An 18,183-nucleotide genomic window follows, 5' to 3' on the forward strand; every position below is an offset into this window, starting at 1 on the left:
ACCATGGAAAATGTCTTATTGTATAAATTTGTTCAAATGTTATTGTTTAATTTGGAAACATATGTGAAGTCAAATCAACGTGACTTTATATAATTTCTTTTTTGGTGTATATTGTCATTTTATATAGTGTATTGAAACCTTGATTGCAAATTGTTATTCTTCTGCCTCGATTTCGCGACACCGCGAAATGTCAAAATAACGTCAAGATGGAAAAACCTAAATCTAAGAAAAAAGTTCCTTCGCTCATTGACCAGTTTTGCTCAGTTACAGGTTCATTATTTTTCATAAAAGTGCATTTTGATCTTTTATTCCCTTGTCATTATCTGTACACGTTTTATTTTCGGACAGAGATTTTATTTCGGATACACAACACAGCACATTTCAACGACTGTAATACAGCATTTAGATTAGAAATTTAAGGTCACATGTCTAAAAAATCATCGTTTTATTTCAAATCATGTTGTTTTACAATTATATTAATTTTACCATGTCATATTATAACTTGTGTAATGGGATGCTATGAATTGTTTCCTCCATATCTGTCACAAATTTCTTCTACTTATCTAGTGACTAGAGTAATGGTTTAAGGGACCTATCCCAAATAAGCGATATTTTTAGGATTTGAGTAGCTTGCAGATGAGGATGCAAATGTTTGTTCACATTTTTAAATAAAACAATTGGTTTGGGTCCCAAGTATTTAAAGAAACATTTGATTTTGAAAATAATTAAACAAGCAGTATATACTATAGTGTAGGTTCTTGTTGAGGTGTGGGTAATTTTTTAGTCTTAGTGTTATAGAGATCGTGTGAAATCACATGATAGAACATTCCTACATGATGCAGTCCAGGCCTTGAAGAATCCACTCGACTGCTCGCATATGCGAGTGAAGTTGACGGTCAGGCGAGTAAAGTTTGTTAAATACTCGACCGACCGGGCGAGTGCTGTTTTTCAAGTTGAGAAATATAAATTCAATTCCAGTACTCCTGCCACATCAATACAAATTGCAAACAATTTTTCGAACAAATAAAAAATAGATATAGTACACAAAGAAACTGCACTTTCGTTTTGACAATGAAAAATGATGTCACGGGCACAGTAAAAATAATTCTCGTAATCGGCTGCGCTCTTTTCGTAGGTGTCAGTGCTCTTAGCTAATCGATTCAAAGTGAAAATAACAGTTAAATGTATTGGTCATTGTGTGAAGAATAAAATTTCATTTTAATGTAAATCAGGGTCTTCCCCAGGCCATTTAAGCGCCCCTTGCCGGGGCGCTTGAATTTCGAAATCAGAGTCCCCGGGGCGCTTGAAATTTTCCGATCAGTGTATTCTTCAGTAAAAGAAAGTGGAGATTGTCCAAAAAAATCCAGGTTTCCCTATCAGTGTATCAATATTCCCAGTTTTAAAAGAGCACTCGGTACCTTCTTTCACAAGTAATCGCCATAAACACCACATGGGGTAATGGATAATCCACTGATAAGAGAATAGCATGACGCGCGTATCGATTATTCTAGCCACATTACACGGTCATTTAAATGCTGAAAAGGATGTATCTGGTAACTTTCCAGTCGTCAAACTGTGAAGTTCATCGTCCAATCGGTTACGCGAATGCTTATGAGGGCGGGGTTAACTATCGACCATTATTTTTGATTGACGTCGGGCATGAAGTACCGGTAAAGTTTATCGCAGCTTAATTAGCAAGAAGTTGTACCATTTGAGTAATATAAAACCGGTAATTAGTACAGTATAGAACATTAAAGACGGTTTCGGGCATCATCATCACACCTTTTTACTGTAAACAAGTGTTACCTATGACTCATAATTAATACGAGAAATTAATTGCAAGTGGTAAACAATTAATTATTATAGCGAGTAAGTTGTGCAAATGACTCCCGGTTACAATTATGTGATAACAATTTATTTAATTCCAGTACATGTATATTTCAACATGTCCATTTATAGAACTGATTCACCCCGTTTTTCTGACATTTATTCGACACGTTATGCGCTTTAACAAATTTGCGTTGAATTAAATACGCACACTTGTAAATGTTTCGTCCGATAATCGATAGTTAGAAGACTGATGATGGCAACCGGCCGTGATCCTCGTGGACAACGTGAATTTCATGCATAATTCCGTCAAAACATTTATTCGACTCGTGTAAAGTGTTTAAACAAATTATCGTTGAATTTATATCGCAACGGTTAATATTTGTTGATATCTCAAATGGGAATAATTAAATTTGTAATCCGAAACCCATTCCCGTAAGTCGATGTTAACGCGTTTTTAATCCGAAACACACTTCCGAATGTAAATGTTACCGCAACGTTAAATATTTTTGCTCCAAATTTATTTTGTGTCGAATCTTTTTCTCAATTAAAAAGAGCGCAAAAATTATGCAGCATGTACAACGTCGCGTCTATTGCATACAAATGGCGTGTATTGAGCGTTTTAACAAGCGCACAACAGGTCAGGGGATTGACGCATATTCAGAGGCAATATTTCATCAAATCTATAAATAGTCACTTAAAAAATGGCAAGGTTTGTGTTAAAGAAATAACTGAAAGCTTTTATCGTAAATATTTAACAGAAAGAGATTGATAAAAACGGAGTAAACTGGATTATCGGGTAATAAATAGAAACTTGAAAAAAGTAAGTATACAGTAATAGAGGCGGGTTGAAACGGATGTATTGGGGAATCGTTCGAGTCGGGATTTTACTATCTGTGCGAAAAAGTTTTAAAACAATTAAACAATATAAAAAAAAATTTTTTTAAATGACTGGGGCATTTTTTTAAAGAGTCATAGCGCACCAAATGACGTCTTTTGACGCTGTTTTTCTTTTGAGTTATAACGCACCACAGAACGTGAATTGACACGTTAAAGTAAAAAAAAAATCAACGTCGAACCCACCCCCGCTCGGCCCCGGGGCGCCTGAAAAACTTCCTGGGGAAGGCACTGATGTAAATATCAATAAAAAAATAATACATAACTGGTTAATTATAATACTTATTATATTTAATTAAAAATAAACAGAAAAATAATTATTAATAAACAGAATATTTCGTGATCAGAAGCCTTAGCCAAAATTTACCATATTGTAACCATTTGTCAATCAAGCGTGTCTTTCAGTAAAAGTTTGTCTGAAATATAAAAACTCAACATGGAAAAGGGTTCTATTTAAAAATATCTGCAAGGCGGAGACAGGGAACAGAAAGAAAGGTCATCAAAACAAGAAGCGGAAAGTATTGAGAAAAGGAAACAGGTGCAGAAAACATAAGGAAAGCAAATAAAATCCATCAGATAATGTAGTTAATTTGTGTGCAGTTTAGTGTCACTATGTTACGTAGGTTAAAAGGTTCTGGTTGATCATAACTATAAATATAGAAAAAAAAATTAAATGCAGGAGGAGTTAAGATTAAAGTGAAGGGCGAGTGAATTGTCAGACCTACTCGCCCTGCAGGGCGAGTGGCTCTGGAAAAATTCTTTGAGGCCTGCAGTCATTACCAAAATCAATTTTTGACGCAGTCACCATTGTTCAAAAACAAAAATGCGACAAAAACCAGGTCAATATTGTAATTCATCAGAACGCAATACGACACTTTCTTATCAAATATTTACTCTTTTATATACTGTTCAAGTATTGTTCCAAAATAATACAAAATCTCTTATTTAAGAGTATTGTCCATACTACATTGCCTGTTGACATTTTTCTCAAGAAATAAACCTCCCCTGCAATGTCAGTTTTAAGGCTATTGATAATTATAGTAAACAAATCTTGACATTGGAATTGCCAATCAGAATCCACGTCTCAACAAGAACCTATGTTCTAGATGGCAGTTTGACACTATCAACACAATCCATTATTTATTGTTATTATTAACGCTTAGCATTTGGAAAAAGCAACTAATAAAAAGACCAAAGGTTATTAATTATGTTCATAATGATTCATAGTAATATATATATAAAATATTTGTGATGTAACAACTTTATGACAATTTACCATGACTCAACAAATATATAGCATACCTGAAACCATATTTCTTTTACTCAAAACCCAGGGTTTTTCCTCTATATGAAGTTGGTAAGTACTGCAAAACAGCACCATTACCCATACGACATTTTTTCTTAATTTAAAAAAATAAATCCCAATTACCCACAATACAAATTATTTCCAAGAAAAAACAAAAGAAAATAGCCCTATACATCGCCCCAATGCATTTTATAATATATTTTCATTACATATCAATTAATATTAAAATGTAAACTAATTATTTCATTATTTAAGAATCAATACATAATGGCAGCAAATGCAGATAATTCAATAAATCATGTATTTATGAAAACAAACCAACTTGCCTGTCAGATACAATTTCTCAGTAAATATGAATATGAATTCCTGTAAAAATACTAAAACTTTTCAACTGACTGCAAAATATTGAAGAACTGTAACAAACCAAAATCTGTGTAATATCTATTAATAATCTAAATTACACTTGGGACAGTAGATCGGATTTGATGAAATTAACCTAAGAAATATATATGTTTTCACTTAATTATATAACCAGTTATTCAATGTTAAGGATTCAAACAGTCAAAAGTGCTAAACATGTAACTATTAAATAAGTCGTACATAGAGTGTACAGCATCAATTGTTCCCATAGGTGCTAGCCGAGATGTGGGTAAGCAGTTGTTGGAGGCGTGCAACAACAACTTGGAGCTGGCCATCAACATGCAAATGGAGGGGGCAGGAGCACCCACAGGCCCTGGACCTAGCTCTGACATGTAAGCTCATCATCTGCTTATGAGTAGTGGCCGGTGCTTAATGCATGTGCGTAGTGTCCTCCCAGATTAGTCAGTGCAGTCTTCACAGGCTAATCAGGGATGACACTTTCCGCCTTTATAAACTTTTTTCCTATACACAAAGTATCTTGAAAGCAAACTGCGAACTGCACTGGCTGCTCTGGAATCATGCATTAAGCCCAGTTTTCCCAGAATAATAATGTTTATATTTATTTTTAATTTTTGAGGTTGATATGGTTTAGTGGACAGGGTGTCCTTCCTTGAGCAACACAGACCTGGTTTCATTCCTTGCTTGATTGATTTTATATTGTATGACACTGTAAGCAGGCTTTGTCTACCTTTACTTATATGCAATAGTTTTGCCCATCATACCAGTTTAGTGACTCTTATTAATACTGATCAAAACACAGTTGAAGAAACTGCAGTGAACCATTAATAAGTACAGTAATCTGACAGAAAAGTGTTCAATGATTAAAATCTGTATGTGTCTTCTTGAAGTTATTTCCTGACGATTCTTATCTTTGAGAAAAGATCACAGATTGAAATAATATAGTTTATAGTTGATCAATACATTGCAATAAGAAGCAAAGTGAAAATGGCTATAAGGAACCAGCTTAAAACCAGCCTGCAAGTAACTGGCAGAATGTGCATGTTTTATGCTGTTTATTGCTTATTAGTATCTAAGAGTTGGAAATGAAGCCTTTAAAATTTGAATCTATTAAAGTAAAGTCTTTAAAGTTATATGATTTTCTAACTGATTACAAATGGGTTAAGGTGTGTAAATGAGTGGTAAAGGGTTATGCAAGACTTAAATTGTTCAGGTTTCTCGCCTAGGCAACATGTGTTTAGCACAAGAGTGGTTTCCTCGGGGTACTCTGGTTTCCCCCCACAGCAGGACACCATGCCAAATATTAAACATATTTCATTAAGAAAAAAGCAGTATATTGCAGCTATAATTCTGGGACACAATCTGTGTCCTCACATAATGCAGCCTCAAACGCAGCAAGACCTCATAAAATAAGAAATGCATATCATTTTGCAGAGATGCTGTAAGGGCACCAATTCCCCAGACTCAGGAAGTTCTAGTAGACGACGCACCAGCATTTGGTCTGTATATATTTTTTTTAATTATTGTCATTTTACCTGATGTAGTTAAAGAGTCCTATTCAATATGGTAATTATGAAAAAATTGTTATTTACTCCGAAAAAAAGAAATTACATATTTGGACTCCTGCTTGCCTATTCTGGGTAGAAATTTAGAGGTGTGTAAGGTTTTCAAGAAAAGGTAGCCTGTTGGGCATGTCAATTATTATTAGAGGGACATTTCTCTGGTATCCTCATTTTGCAATTATTATAGTCCTTTTAGTTTATATCAATGTTTATTACATATATGAGTCGCGTTATGAGAAAACTGGGCATAATGCATGTGCGTAAAGTATTGTCCCAGATTAGCCTGTGCAGTCCGCACAGGCTTATCAGGGACGACACTTTCCGCTTTTATGACATTTTTGGTTTAAATGAAATCTCTTCTTAGCAAAAATCCAATTTAGGCGGAAAGTGTCGTACCTGATTAGCCTGTGCAGACTGCACAGGCTAAACTGGGACAACACTTTACGCACATGCATTATGCCCAGTTTTCTCAGAACACTTCTCATATGTAAAGCTTCCTGCTAAGTTAAGCTATGTGCATGCAAGTAGGAAATCAAATTGCGTTCTGTTTTGCAGTGGATCCAACATTGCAGACAAATTAGATTGATTCAAATTTCAAAATCAAATAGTATAATACTATGACACAACACCTATGAAATAAATAGTCACACAGAAGTTGTAAACGCCATGAAAACATATTTTGTTGAAGTATAGCAAGGTCATTCTAAAGATTGCAATTATATAAAGCTGCATTTTGGAAAATGCAGATTGAGTTTGCCTTAAACTTGCAAAAACAGTTTTATGTAGTTTTTCACTGAAGCTTTAAACTGGTTCTTATTAGATAATAATTTCACATGAGTTATATTCATTGAAACAATTTATTGTACAACATGTAATTGTTTGCTTAAAGCTCTATGAACACTCAAAATCAAAGAATATTTCGTAAAAAAAGTACTCGAAAATGATTGGATATTGTGGGGGGAAATTCACATGGAATATGTTGTCACACAAAAAATAAAAACAAGCATTTTGTATCTCTTTGCATCTTTATTACCAAAACCACATCCAGTGTTGAAATATTGCTATAAAGAACACTGATTTTGTATGGATTAACTTTATTTTACGAAATATTAGTTGATTTTGAGTGTTTTGGGGGCTTAAATTAAATCTTGTATTGCAAGTCTTTCTTTATACAAAATACAAACAAACATAGACTTGAACATTTGAAACTGTTTTCACTATTTGAAAAGTAGATGTTCAAAGTATCTTACACTCTCGGCTATTGAGCACTCAAATCCTTAGGTAAACCCCTGCAAAAAGAATGTAAACATTATATTTATACAAGCAAAATAATTGCAAATATGTATATTGAATATATTTCTTTATTGCTTAAGCAATCATCTTCAGGCCTGAGTAAATTAGTGTTAGTGCATTTGATGTTACACAACTCTTTTTATTTGGTATTCTTATCAAAGATTATTCCAAATAGCATTGTTATTCAGAAAATTAATAAACTTAATATTTATATAAAAAAAACCAGTGTAAACAAGTCCTTTGACATACATTCATTTAATGCTCAAATGGCTTGTTATAAGGGTTACATTTTCAAGAAGTTGTTTTTTATTGACAAATTGTTTTCTACATTTCTGGAGACAGGAGTTGTCGTGTTGCAATCTTATTTTGTAATCTTGTAACTTAATCATAACCAGATTCTTGAATTTTCTTTTTTTGCATTATTACATTAGTAAAACCTGCTGAGAGAAAATAAGCAAAACTCTCAAATCTAATAGAAAATAAAAAACATGATTGCTACTTTTGCAGCTGCGTATAACAGAAGAAAAAGAAAAGCTGTGTCAGTTTTTGACGGTTTTAGAGACTTCCAGGAAGAAGCAAGTATGATAATATGATAACATTTTTATTAATAATTCTTGATGTACATGTTGACTTTTACAAACTAACAATACACACTATCCATGATGGTTCATTTAAATGTGGGCGTATATCCTTGACAATGACATTTGTTCAATAATTTGCATGGTCACATTGGTGCATACATGTGTTTTGTTTATAACCAGTTTAGTCCAACAAAATTATATACACACAAAATAATTCATTTATTAGGGTCCTACATGGAAAAAGTAGTTTCAAACAAATACTAACAATATTCTAAAAACATATAATTAGAAGCAGTAAATTAGCAAAACAAAAAGATCTGTGTATATTTACTGATGCAAGCATAAAACAATATTTGCATTTTATAAATTATTCATACAGAGCGCCAATTATATTTGCCAGTATAGACCTATCTGAATGTATTGATTATAGAGCAAAAGACGAGAGGAAGAACAAAGAAAGGTTTCAAGTTCATTGGATAATACTTATGTTTTGTTCTTGTATTAAATTTGTTAATTTAAATTAAGCTTTGTTATTATTATGTGTTTTGTGCATGATCATTCAATAATTGTAAACATGTGTGTGTGTATTTGTAACTTCAATCGCAATATACTGTTTACTGAAATGTAAACCATTTTTCCTTAAAAAAATAGTTAGATTGTGAATGAAAATGAAAAAAAATGTGTGCTCCGCCGGAAGGATTATTATCCATGACAACGAAGTGTAATGCTGATGAGCCCTTCTGACCAAGGATTATTTTTTATCACATGTAGTTGCTATGGAAAACTTTTGTCAGCAGTATAGTAAAACATTCAATTGTGAATATATTGCCACTTTAGCCTTCCTTCTTTTAACACGTTGACCCTTTTGGTAATAAGATGATAACTACATACAAATGTATGTTAAAGCTGGTTACAATTAATTATAGGCAGATTGATTGTGTGTTTTACTTTTATTTTTACGCTATTCACAACATATCTTCCCAGAGAGCAATTAAGACTTTTTAGCCTACTTCCAAGTGTTTTTGTATATATATATTTGTGTTTCTCCATATAAGGGCTTCAGGAAGAGGAGCTGCTATCAGGGCCCTCGGGGTCTCGCACCAGAAAAACTAGGACCCTTCAGGACTTGTTCCGACCCCCACTTGATCTCACATACAAGGGAACCTTTGTAAACGTGAGTGAAGGTCAAGGGATTTGATAATGAGATTCTTTGGAAGGGTCGGTATGTTCACATGCATGGATGGTGTTTGGTCATAGAAAACCTGTTTTCTTCATATTTATTGTGCACAACCAATGTGAGTTTTATTCTTTATGGTGTTTGGTGGAATTTGTGTCTTGACAATTATCTCCGTCAGTTTTGCTCTGGCAAGTCTGCAATAAGATAATGAAAGGCAACGTGACAATTTGGCTTTAGAAAAATATGGTAACAAATATCTGTTGATAGTATGAACTAGCTGGTTAATTAGAAAGATTTGAGCAATTTGTAAAAATTCTAAAATATTATTACAAATAATTATCCTTGTTTTGGATTTATAACTGAAATACTTGCTTGCTTGATGGTTCTCTGCAGGCTCGGGAAGCAGGAAAGTCTCAGGGTCGCTGGCTGCTGGTGAATATTCAGAATGTGCAGGAGTTTGCCTGCCAAGCTCTCAACAGGGACATCTGGAGCAACACTGCTGTGAAAGCACTCATCAAGGGTAGCTTCATTTTTTGGCAGGTAATTTCTGACAGGGATCATAATTATTTTGGTTTTGCCTGTCCTAGACTTATTGGGTTTTAAAAAGCAGTCATTGTCAAAGATTTATAGCTTTAGCCTGGCCTGTATGCATGATTATGCCCCCTTTTGTACTTAAAAAAGTCAGGGTTTAAATTTGTTAGCAAGTGGAAATTCCATTTAAAGTTTGCTTTGCAACAAGTACATGTCTCTGTAACTACAACAGATCTTCAGTTGAAACTTCACACATCATCTGGATCATCTTGTGAGTTTGCGTACTATGGCCCTTAACTATAGGAAATTCATGTTAGTGTGCAACATATCCAATCTCTAGAGTACAAGAACACTTAACATTGGATAGCATTTGGGGCTAGTAAGGTCAAGGTCACTGTTGCTAAAAATATATTTAAAATTGCACTCAATAAACTCAGTTAGGATGAGATAACTGTTATTGTCCCCTACCGGTGAAACCAGAGGGGACTTACGGTTTGCACTCCGTCTGTCTGTCTGTAAGTCTGTCAGTCAGTCAGTCTGTCAGTCTGTCTGTCACACTTTTCTGGATCCTGCGATAACTTTAAAAGTTCTTCATATTTTTTCATGAAACTTGAAACATGGATAGATGGCAATATGGAGATTATGCACGTCATGTCATTTTGATCCTACGTCAAGAATTCTGGTTGCTATGGCAACCAAAAAAAACAAAACACTACATTTCTGACAATGGTTGAGTTTCACCGGTAGGGGTCAATATTGCTTGGCAATCTCTTGTTTAAAATAAAAAGTGTTTCCACTTTGGGGTAGGTAGCATACAAGCAGACAAGAAGGGGATTGCAATTGAGATCAGTTGGGTCAAGGTCATTTTATTTTAAAAAAGAAAAATGTTTTTTGCACAATAATTTTAGTTTGGATGGAGGTATTGTGTCGTTAATGTGTGTGTGTTGGTAGCTTACATGCAGACCTTGATTTCAAAGTTAATTAAATTCAGCTAAATTGCTGGTAAATAGTCGAAAATACAGTTTCTTGACATGGTCACTTTTCTTGATTTATATATTTTCAATGTTAAGTTTACATATACTTAATTACTTCTATTGAATTTCAACTTCAATTGTGTCTTTGTGGTCACTGTTTTAGGTGTCTGACAGAAAAAATACAATCTACTATCAAAGCAGCTATTTTTCACTTGGAAATATCTTAATATAGTTCACTTACATAAATAAGCCTTGCTTTGTAAAAATGGGGTTTAATGCATGTACTTAAAGTGTCATCCCAGATTAGGGATTAGCAGTCTTCACAGGCTAATCAGGAACGTTACCTTCCGCCTTAACTGGATTAAAAAGTATCCTTCTTAAATCCAAAAATACAATAAGCGGCAAGTATCATCATAATAAGCCTGTACAGATTGCACAGGCCAATCTTGGAGGACACTTATCGCACAAGCATTAAAAACTCTTTCACAGAGCAAGGCTTAAATTTAATAAACAATAATTTACTGTGTGGTTATGTCAATGTAAGGTATACCACGACAGTGAGGAGGGACAGAGGTATTGTCAGTTCTACAAGGTGGAGGGCTGGCCTTATGTCGCCATACTGGATCCACAGACGGGAGAAAACCTCGTTACCTGGAACAAACTGGAGCCTTTAACATTCTGTGATTTAGGTAGGAATATAAACAAGAGTGTGTTTGCGTTTTAGGGTTGTGTTTAACATTTTTATTTAAGTTTTAGTTTTAAGTATTAAAAGACTTAGAAAGACTTATTGGCTTAGTAAGACACTTTTAAGTCTTTTGGTGTCTTTGGAGATTATAAGATTGGTCCAAGAGGAGAGGTTGAATCTAGAACCTCTGGTTCTGTAATAAGACACCTTATCCATAACTCCACCAAGGCCTGTTAAGTTTTGCTGACATGTGTTCATAAGAGAGTAAAGGTCCATAAAGAATATAATATACTTGTACGTTGAAATATTAAGTTTTTTTACATAACTTATTCACATATTAGCCAATGCACATGTCCTAAAATTGTTATAAGAAAGTCGCTATTTCCATGAAACTTGATTTTTTTATAAGTTTATCATACGGTTTTGTTAACAACCTGCATCATGCAAAAATAGGTCATATGCCATTTGCTCCCAGGGCAGGTGGAAGCAGTATGGTCAGGAGCTACCCTTTCTGATTATGAGACCATAAAAAATTTCAAGACTGTAAAGGGTACACGGGAGCTCCTGACCAGACTGCACAGTGTGGGCTGGAGCTACACTGGCCACATATGACATTTGACCCATTTTGACATGACGCCGTTCAATTATTGATCTGTTCATAGTGGGTGACTTTCTTAAGAAGCATCCAGCAATTGACTGCTTGTCGCCATCACAGCCCAAGAAACGGGTAAGGAGGGTAGGTAATCTTCCCCTTTTGAAACAAAAGATGAATACAAGCAACTTTACTGTTTTATGCTATGCAAGTCCATAGTTATTGTTGTTAACATTATAAAACAGTTTTGATATAAGCAGTTTGAATTGAATTTGGAAATGTCATTGAATTGTAATACCTTTTTGTTTGTCTGGATGTATGCATATATTTACCACCATACTATATGTGTAAGGTTGGGAAAAAACAGTTTTCTCACCAACTACGAAAGCTTACCACCAAAATCGCCATTACTTGTTTATCAGTGTACTTACATAGAATCTGCAAAAAAAAATCTTGTTTAGGACAAATGTTAATGTCAAATCAATATTGACCTTGATTTGTGATCAGATTAAACTTTATTTTAGATATTTAACAGCCAGTAAACAAACAAAAGAGTACTAATGACACCATTGTTTTAATTCTAACATGGTTTTTTACAATCAAGTTGACCTGTGCATCATTTTTGCATTGTTGATGTGCAAGTAAATAAGTAATTTAGTTCTTTGTAAATAGAAAAATAATCAAATGTCATGTTTGAATTTGCAACTAATGCCTGGCCCTTTTGAATGTTGTTACAGGAGGACAGTCTACTGGAGGCGTCAGAAGACGACCAGCTACAGGCAGCAATCACTGCCTCCCTCACGGAGCTCTCCAAGCCCAGTAGCACTGTCAGTAAGGCTCCACCTGGCAGCGACTCAGAGTTCAGTGACGATCTGGAGACTTTCTCAGACTCAGGGGAAGAGTCTGGTTCCCCTTCCATCTCTCCAGTAAAAACTGGGAGCCGACAGCAATATAGGTCCGGGTCGCCTTCTTCAAAGTCGCACTCACCAACCGCGCGAAGATCTCCAAGAAATAGCTCAGGTAGTGATGAGGACAAGAATGATGGTGCTGCTGCTACTGTGCGTAGAAGTAGGAGGCAGTCACCGTTGGCTACATGCACTGCAAATGAAATTGGAGGAAAGCCAAAAAAGAACAGTTCACCACATCAGGTAAAGAATGCTTCCCCATTGGCCAAAAGTGCTAAAAATGGCATGTCACCCAAGACAGGGTCCCCTCATTTGAAAGGCGTGTCACCAGTAAAAGTTGCCTCAAAGGTACCCCAGGAATCCACTAGTATCCACAATGATGTTCACCCGACAGTGATTGACAATATTCGTAGGCACTCACTGTCTGAGAATGATGATAGCAAGGACCTTTCCTCTGTGACTGAGGAAAGTGACCCTCTAGAGAGTGACCAGTCCAGCTTGGATCTACATGAGCAAACGGATACCCGGGATTACAAAACTTTCCTGGGTCCAGAGTCAGGTAGCTACTTATGTTTGCATTCCGTACTTTCTGGAAGGTTTCAGAAAAACTTGATAATGAAATTTAACTGTATTAAAATATACATTGACTTGTTTTTTTATGCATTGGAAAGGAAACTCTATAAACTGGAGTCTTTTTGCATGGAATCATCTCCAAACAAGTCAAATGTTCTGATCTGTATGAACTCACTATATATTCATATGGGTTCCAACAATGAACATGCAATTGCAGACTCAACTGAACTCGAAGAAATTATTAGTAGCTTTGAACATATGCTATTTTCCTATTATTTTAACATTTTTAAGTCCCCCACCACTATAGTGGGGGACATATTGTTTTTGCCCTGTCTGTCTGTTGGTCTGTTGGTTTGTTTGCGCCAACTTTATCATTTTGCAATAACTTTTGCTATATTGAAGATAGCAACTTCATATTTGGCATGCATGTGTATCTCATGGAGCTGCACATTTTGAGTGGTAAAAGGTCAAGGTCATCCTTCAAGGTCAAAGGTCAAATATATGTGTCAAAATCACTCATTTTATTGTACACTTTTGCAATATTGAAGATAGCAACTTGATATTTGGCATGCATTTGTATCTTATAGAGCTGCACATGTTGAGTGGTGAAAGGTCAAGGTCATCCTTCAAGGTCAAAGGTCAAATATATGGGGACATAGTGTTTCACAAAACATTGCTTGTTTTTAAGTTATAACATCCCAACCATAGGACAGAAAGCAGGTTGCAAACAATCCAATGAATCAAGCATGATTTAATTTAAGTATAAAATTGGTTAACTTTTAAAAGGAATTATTGTATCAACAGATCAGAACATTTGCCTGGTTTGGAGCTGGTTTCATGTTAAAGAGAGTCCAGTTTATAGAGTTTCCACTGCATGCAGTTTTATTCAACAAATTGGTGAAATAAAATGTTTACTATTATTCTTACTGGTACACATTGTTTTGTTTACTATATATGTAGAAAACTAAAATGTTTTATAAGAAAAGCATACCAATAGTAACTGTTCATCTTATGTATGTAAATATGCATTGACTCGGCAAACTCTCCAATAAGTTACTTACCCTTCAAATTTGAATCTGCTCTAAAACTGTAATCATCCTGGTCAAGTTTACAGGGTTTAATTGATCTTTGTATTTTTGTCTCATCTTCAAACTGTAAAAGGAGCTGTTTAAATTTTTCAAATATTTTTTTGTGTCAAAATGTGGCAGTTTCATTTCCACTAGAATTGTCTTTCTTTAACATTTTAACAATGCTTAATGTGTCATTAAGATTCACTCACCTTTTTACATCACTCAGTTTATTGGTATCTTTCATTCTTCATTTTAGATGAAAAAGTGACCTTAATGTTGCGGCTTCCTGATGGACAGAAGGAAAAACTGTGTATTGCTTTAAGCTCAAAGTTACTGGTAAGAAAAGATATTGAAATTCTAACATCAGTAAAAGTTTAAGTTATGCTTGAGTTGTTTGACAGGTCCTACATGTATATTCATATGTGTGCCATTTATTTATAACTTTTTCCTTACTATTAGTAGTTTGTCAAGTTAAGTCTGTTTTCCTGTCTGCTTGAAGGTTGTGAGCTCTCTAAATAAACCATGCATGAAAGATTTCAATGTAACTCGTAGTCAATATTTATCTACATGAGACAGCTAGTCAGGTACATGAATTATGTTGCTATTATTAATGTATCAAGATAATACACTGAGTTGAAAGCTCAAAATATGGCACTTTATGGATAAATAGGGCTTGTGCTGTCAGTAACTTGATCATGCTTTGAGGGGAATCCAAAAATCTTTGCCCAAAATGTTTACCCATCTGAGGTGCTTTGTAATGCCTAACAATAACCTAGCTATCTTCAAGATCAATAGAGAATATACATTTAGGTAAAAATAAGGTCTTGATTATCATTAAGTGAAAAGTAATTTTAGTAGTTTGTCTTACATAAAAACAAATAAGTTATATTATTATTAAAACAACTTCCTTTCAGGCAGTTGTGCTGTTTCTTGGTACGAAGGGTTATTCCAATGAACGCTACGAGATGGTCACCCAGTTTCCACGACGTAATCTGTCACAGCTCGACTTTGATAAGACGCTCAAGCAGATTGGTCTGCCCACTCAGGAAACGATCTTTATCCAGGCTCGAAGTTGATGTTATTTACACATGCTTTACACGTGTTGTCTGTTATGTTTGAACAGTTACCATTTACATGCAACTTTGATAAATTATAATTTATGGTTAAAGGATTTTGCATAATGAATTATTTTTTTTAAATGTGATAAGTTGCAAATATTGGAATGTTTACGGATGGTATTGTCAAAATGTTACTAATTGTAATGGTAAATATTTTTATGGAAACTTTGAAAATGTATCGAAAATAGTTGTCAAGGCTTATTATTCTTTATTTTAAATTTTAACAAGTTGCTCACATGTACGTATTTGAAAAAGTTGCATATACGATTATTCTAAAACAAACATTTTGATTGCTTAAGCTCATGTAAATGGATGCATATGATAATGAGTTGATCGACAAAAGACTGCATACACATGGTACTGGATACATGTAATTATGGTAATGTTTTTCCAGACTGTTTCATCCTTTCCACACCAGACTTTAACCTTACAGTATGAGCTGCGTCATGCAAATGGCTCTAATACCATATGCAGAAAGCTTAGATCCAGACTAGCCTGCGCTGTTTGGGCATCAGCTACCCTTTCCTCTTATAAAAAAAAAGACAAGAAAACCTTGCATGACTTTAAAGCGGACAGGATAGCTTCGACCAGACTGAGAAAAGAGGCTGGCTGGTACGGAGAAACTCTGGCCACTTATATCATTAGACTCATTTTCACATGGCTTGGCTCTTATCCTTCTGTCAGAGACTATGTCTAGAGGGATTGATTAACATTTAATTCGATTGATTTATCAACGTCAACTTGTTATATAATGTATTGCATGATTAATTGAAATAAATTGTGATATGTTATTTCATGGTTTTCTTTGGTTACTTGCAACTTTATTTGATTTGTGTCATCAACTCATGGGAAAATGGGCCTCGTGTTATCCAGTTGTGCATTAACCCAGCCTGTACAGGAGCTACACTGTCTGCTTATGAGAGCTGGAAACATGGCGTGACTCTGGCAAAACTATGTGGATGAGTTTGTAGTGGACAGGGTAAATCCTGACAAGACTAGGTGGATGACTTTGTAGTGGACAAGGTAAATCCTGACAAGACTACGCGGATGACTTTGTAGTGGACAAGGTTAAGCCTGACAAGGATGCACGGATGACTTTGTAGTGGACAGGACAAATCCTGACAAGACTACGCGGATGACTTTGTAGTGGACAGGGTTAATCCTGACAAGACTGTGCGGATGACTTTGTAGTGGACAAGGTAAATCCTGACAAGACTACACGGATGACTTTGTAGTGGACAAGGTTAATCCTGACGAGACTATGCGGATGACTTTGTAGTGGACAAGGTAAATCCTGATAAGACTACGCGGATGACTTTGTAGTGGACAGGGTTAATCCTGACAAGGATGCACAGATGACTTTGTAGTGGACAGGGTAAATCCTGACAAGACTACGCGGATGACTTTGTAGTGGACAGGGTTAATCCTGACAAGACTACGCGGATGACTGTAGTGGACAGGGTAAATCCTGACAAGACTACGTGGATGACTTTGTATTGGAAAAGGTAAATCCTGACAAGACTACCCGGATGACTTTGTAGTGGACAGGGTAAATCCTGACAAGACTACGTGGATGACTGTAGTGGACAGGGTTAATCCTGACAAGACTACGCAGATGACTGTAGTGGACAGGGTAAATCCTGACAAGACTATGCGGATGACTGTAGTGGACAGGGTAAATCCTGACAAGACTACGCGGATGACTTTGTAGTGGACAGGGTAAATCCTTATAAGACTATGCGGATTACTGTAGTGGACAAGGTTAATCCTGACAATACTACGCAGATGACTGTGTAGTGGACAGGGTAAATCCTGACAAGACTGTGTGGGTGACTTTGTAGTGGACAGGGACAGGGTTAATCCTGACAAGACTACATGGATGACTTTGTAGTGGACAAGGTAAATCATGACAAGACTATGGGATGACTTTGTAGTGGACAAGGTAAATCCTGACAAGACTATGCGGATGACTTTGTTGTGGACAGGGTAAATCCTGACAAGACTACGCAGATGTCTTTGTAGTGGACAGGGTTAATCCTGACAAGGATGCACGGATGACTTTGTAGTGGACAAGGTAAATCCTGACAAAACTATGTGGATGACTTTGTTGTGGGCAGGGTAAATCCTGACAAGACTTTGCGGATTACTGTAGAGGACAAGGTTAATCCTGACAAGACTACACGAATGACTGTAGTGGACAAGGTTAATCCTGACAAGACTACGTGCATGACTTTGTAGTGGACAAGGTTAATCCTGACAAGACTACGCAGATGACTGTAGTGGACAGGGTAAATCCTGACAAGACTGCGTGGATGACTTTGTAGTGGACAAGGTTAATCCTGACAAGGATGCACGGATGACTTTGTAGTGGACAGGGTAAATCCTGACAAGACTACGCGGATGACTTTGTAGTGGACAGGGTTAATCCTGACAAGACTTTGCGGATGACTTTGTAGTGGACAAGGTAAATCCTGACAAGACTACACGGATGACTTTGTAGTGGACAAGGTTAATCCTGACGAGACTATGCTGATGACTTTGTAGTGGACAAGGTAAATCCTGACAAGACTACCCGGATGACTTTGTAGTGGACAGGGTAAATCCTGACAAGACTACGTGGATGACTGTAGTGGACAGGGTTCATCCTGACAAGACTACGCAGATGACTGTAGTGGACAGGGTAAATCCTGACAAGACTACGCGGATGACTGTAG

The 18,183-nt window shown here is 35.8% G+C and overlaps 1 protein-coding gene across 3 annotated transcripts; it reads left to right on the forward strand.

Moving 5' to 3' along the window:
• The first annotated feature begins 95 nt into the window (after positions 1-95).
• On the forward strand, positions 96-16,260 carry LOC127865661 (UBX domain-containing protein 7-like). Of its 3 annotated transcripts, none has more exons than XM_052405575.1 (12): positions 96-270; positions 4,662-4,782; positions 5,843-5,907; positions 7,771-7,842; positions 8,275-8,304; positions 8,900-9,018; positions 9,415-9,561; positions 11,071-11,215; positions 11,874-11,938; positions 12,541-13,267; positions 14,608-14,687; positions 15,266-16,260. In XM_052405575.1, the coding sequence occupies exons 1-12, from the start codon at positions 207-209 to the stop codon at positions 15,425-15,427; spliced, it is 1,797 nt and encodes a 598-aa protein (XP_052261535.1). In that variant the 5' UTR covers positions 96-206; the 3' UTR covers positions 15,428-16,260. The 3 variants fall into 3 exon arrangements, with proteins under 3 accessions (XP_052261535.1, XP_052261536.1, XP_052261534.1); XM_052405574.1 differs by having other exon boundaries at positions 107-270; positions 11,874-11,947; XM_052405576.1 differs by lacking the exon at positions 8,275-8,304 and having other exon boundaries at positions 97-270; positions 11,874-11,947.
• The last annotated feature ends 1,923 nt before the right edge of the window (positions 16,261-18,183 follow it).

The sequence above is a fragment of the Dreissena polymorpha genome, chromosome 2 (genome assembly GCF_020536995.1).
Source record: "Dreissena polymorpha isolate Duluth1 chromosome 2, UMN_Dpol_1.0, whole genome shotgun sequence".
Classification (NCBI taxonomy): domain Eukaryota; kingdom Metazoa; phylum Mollusca; class Bivalvia; order Myida; family Dreissenidae; genus Dreissena; species Dreissena polymorpha.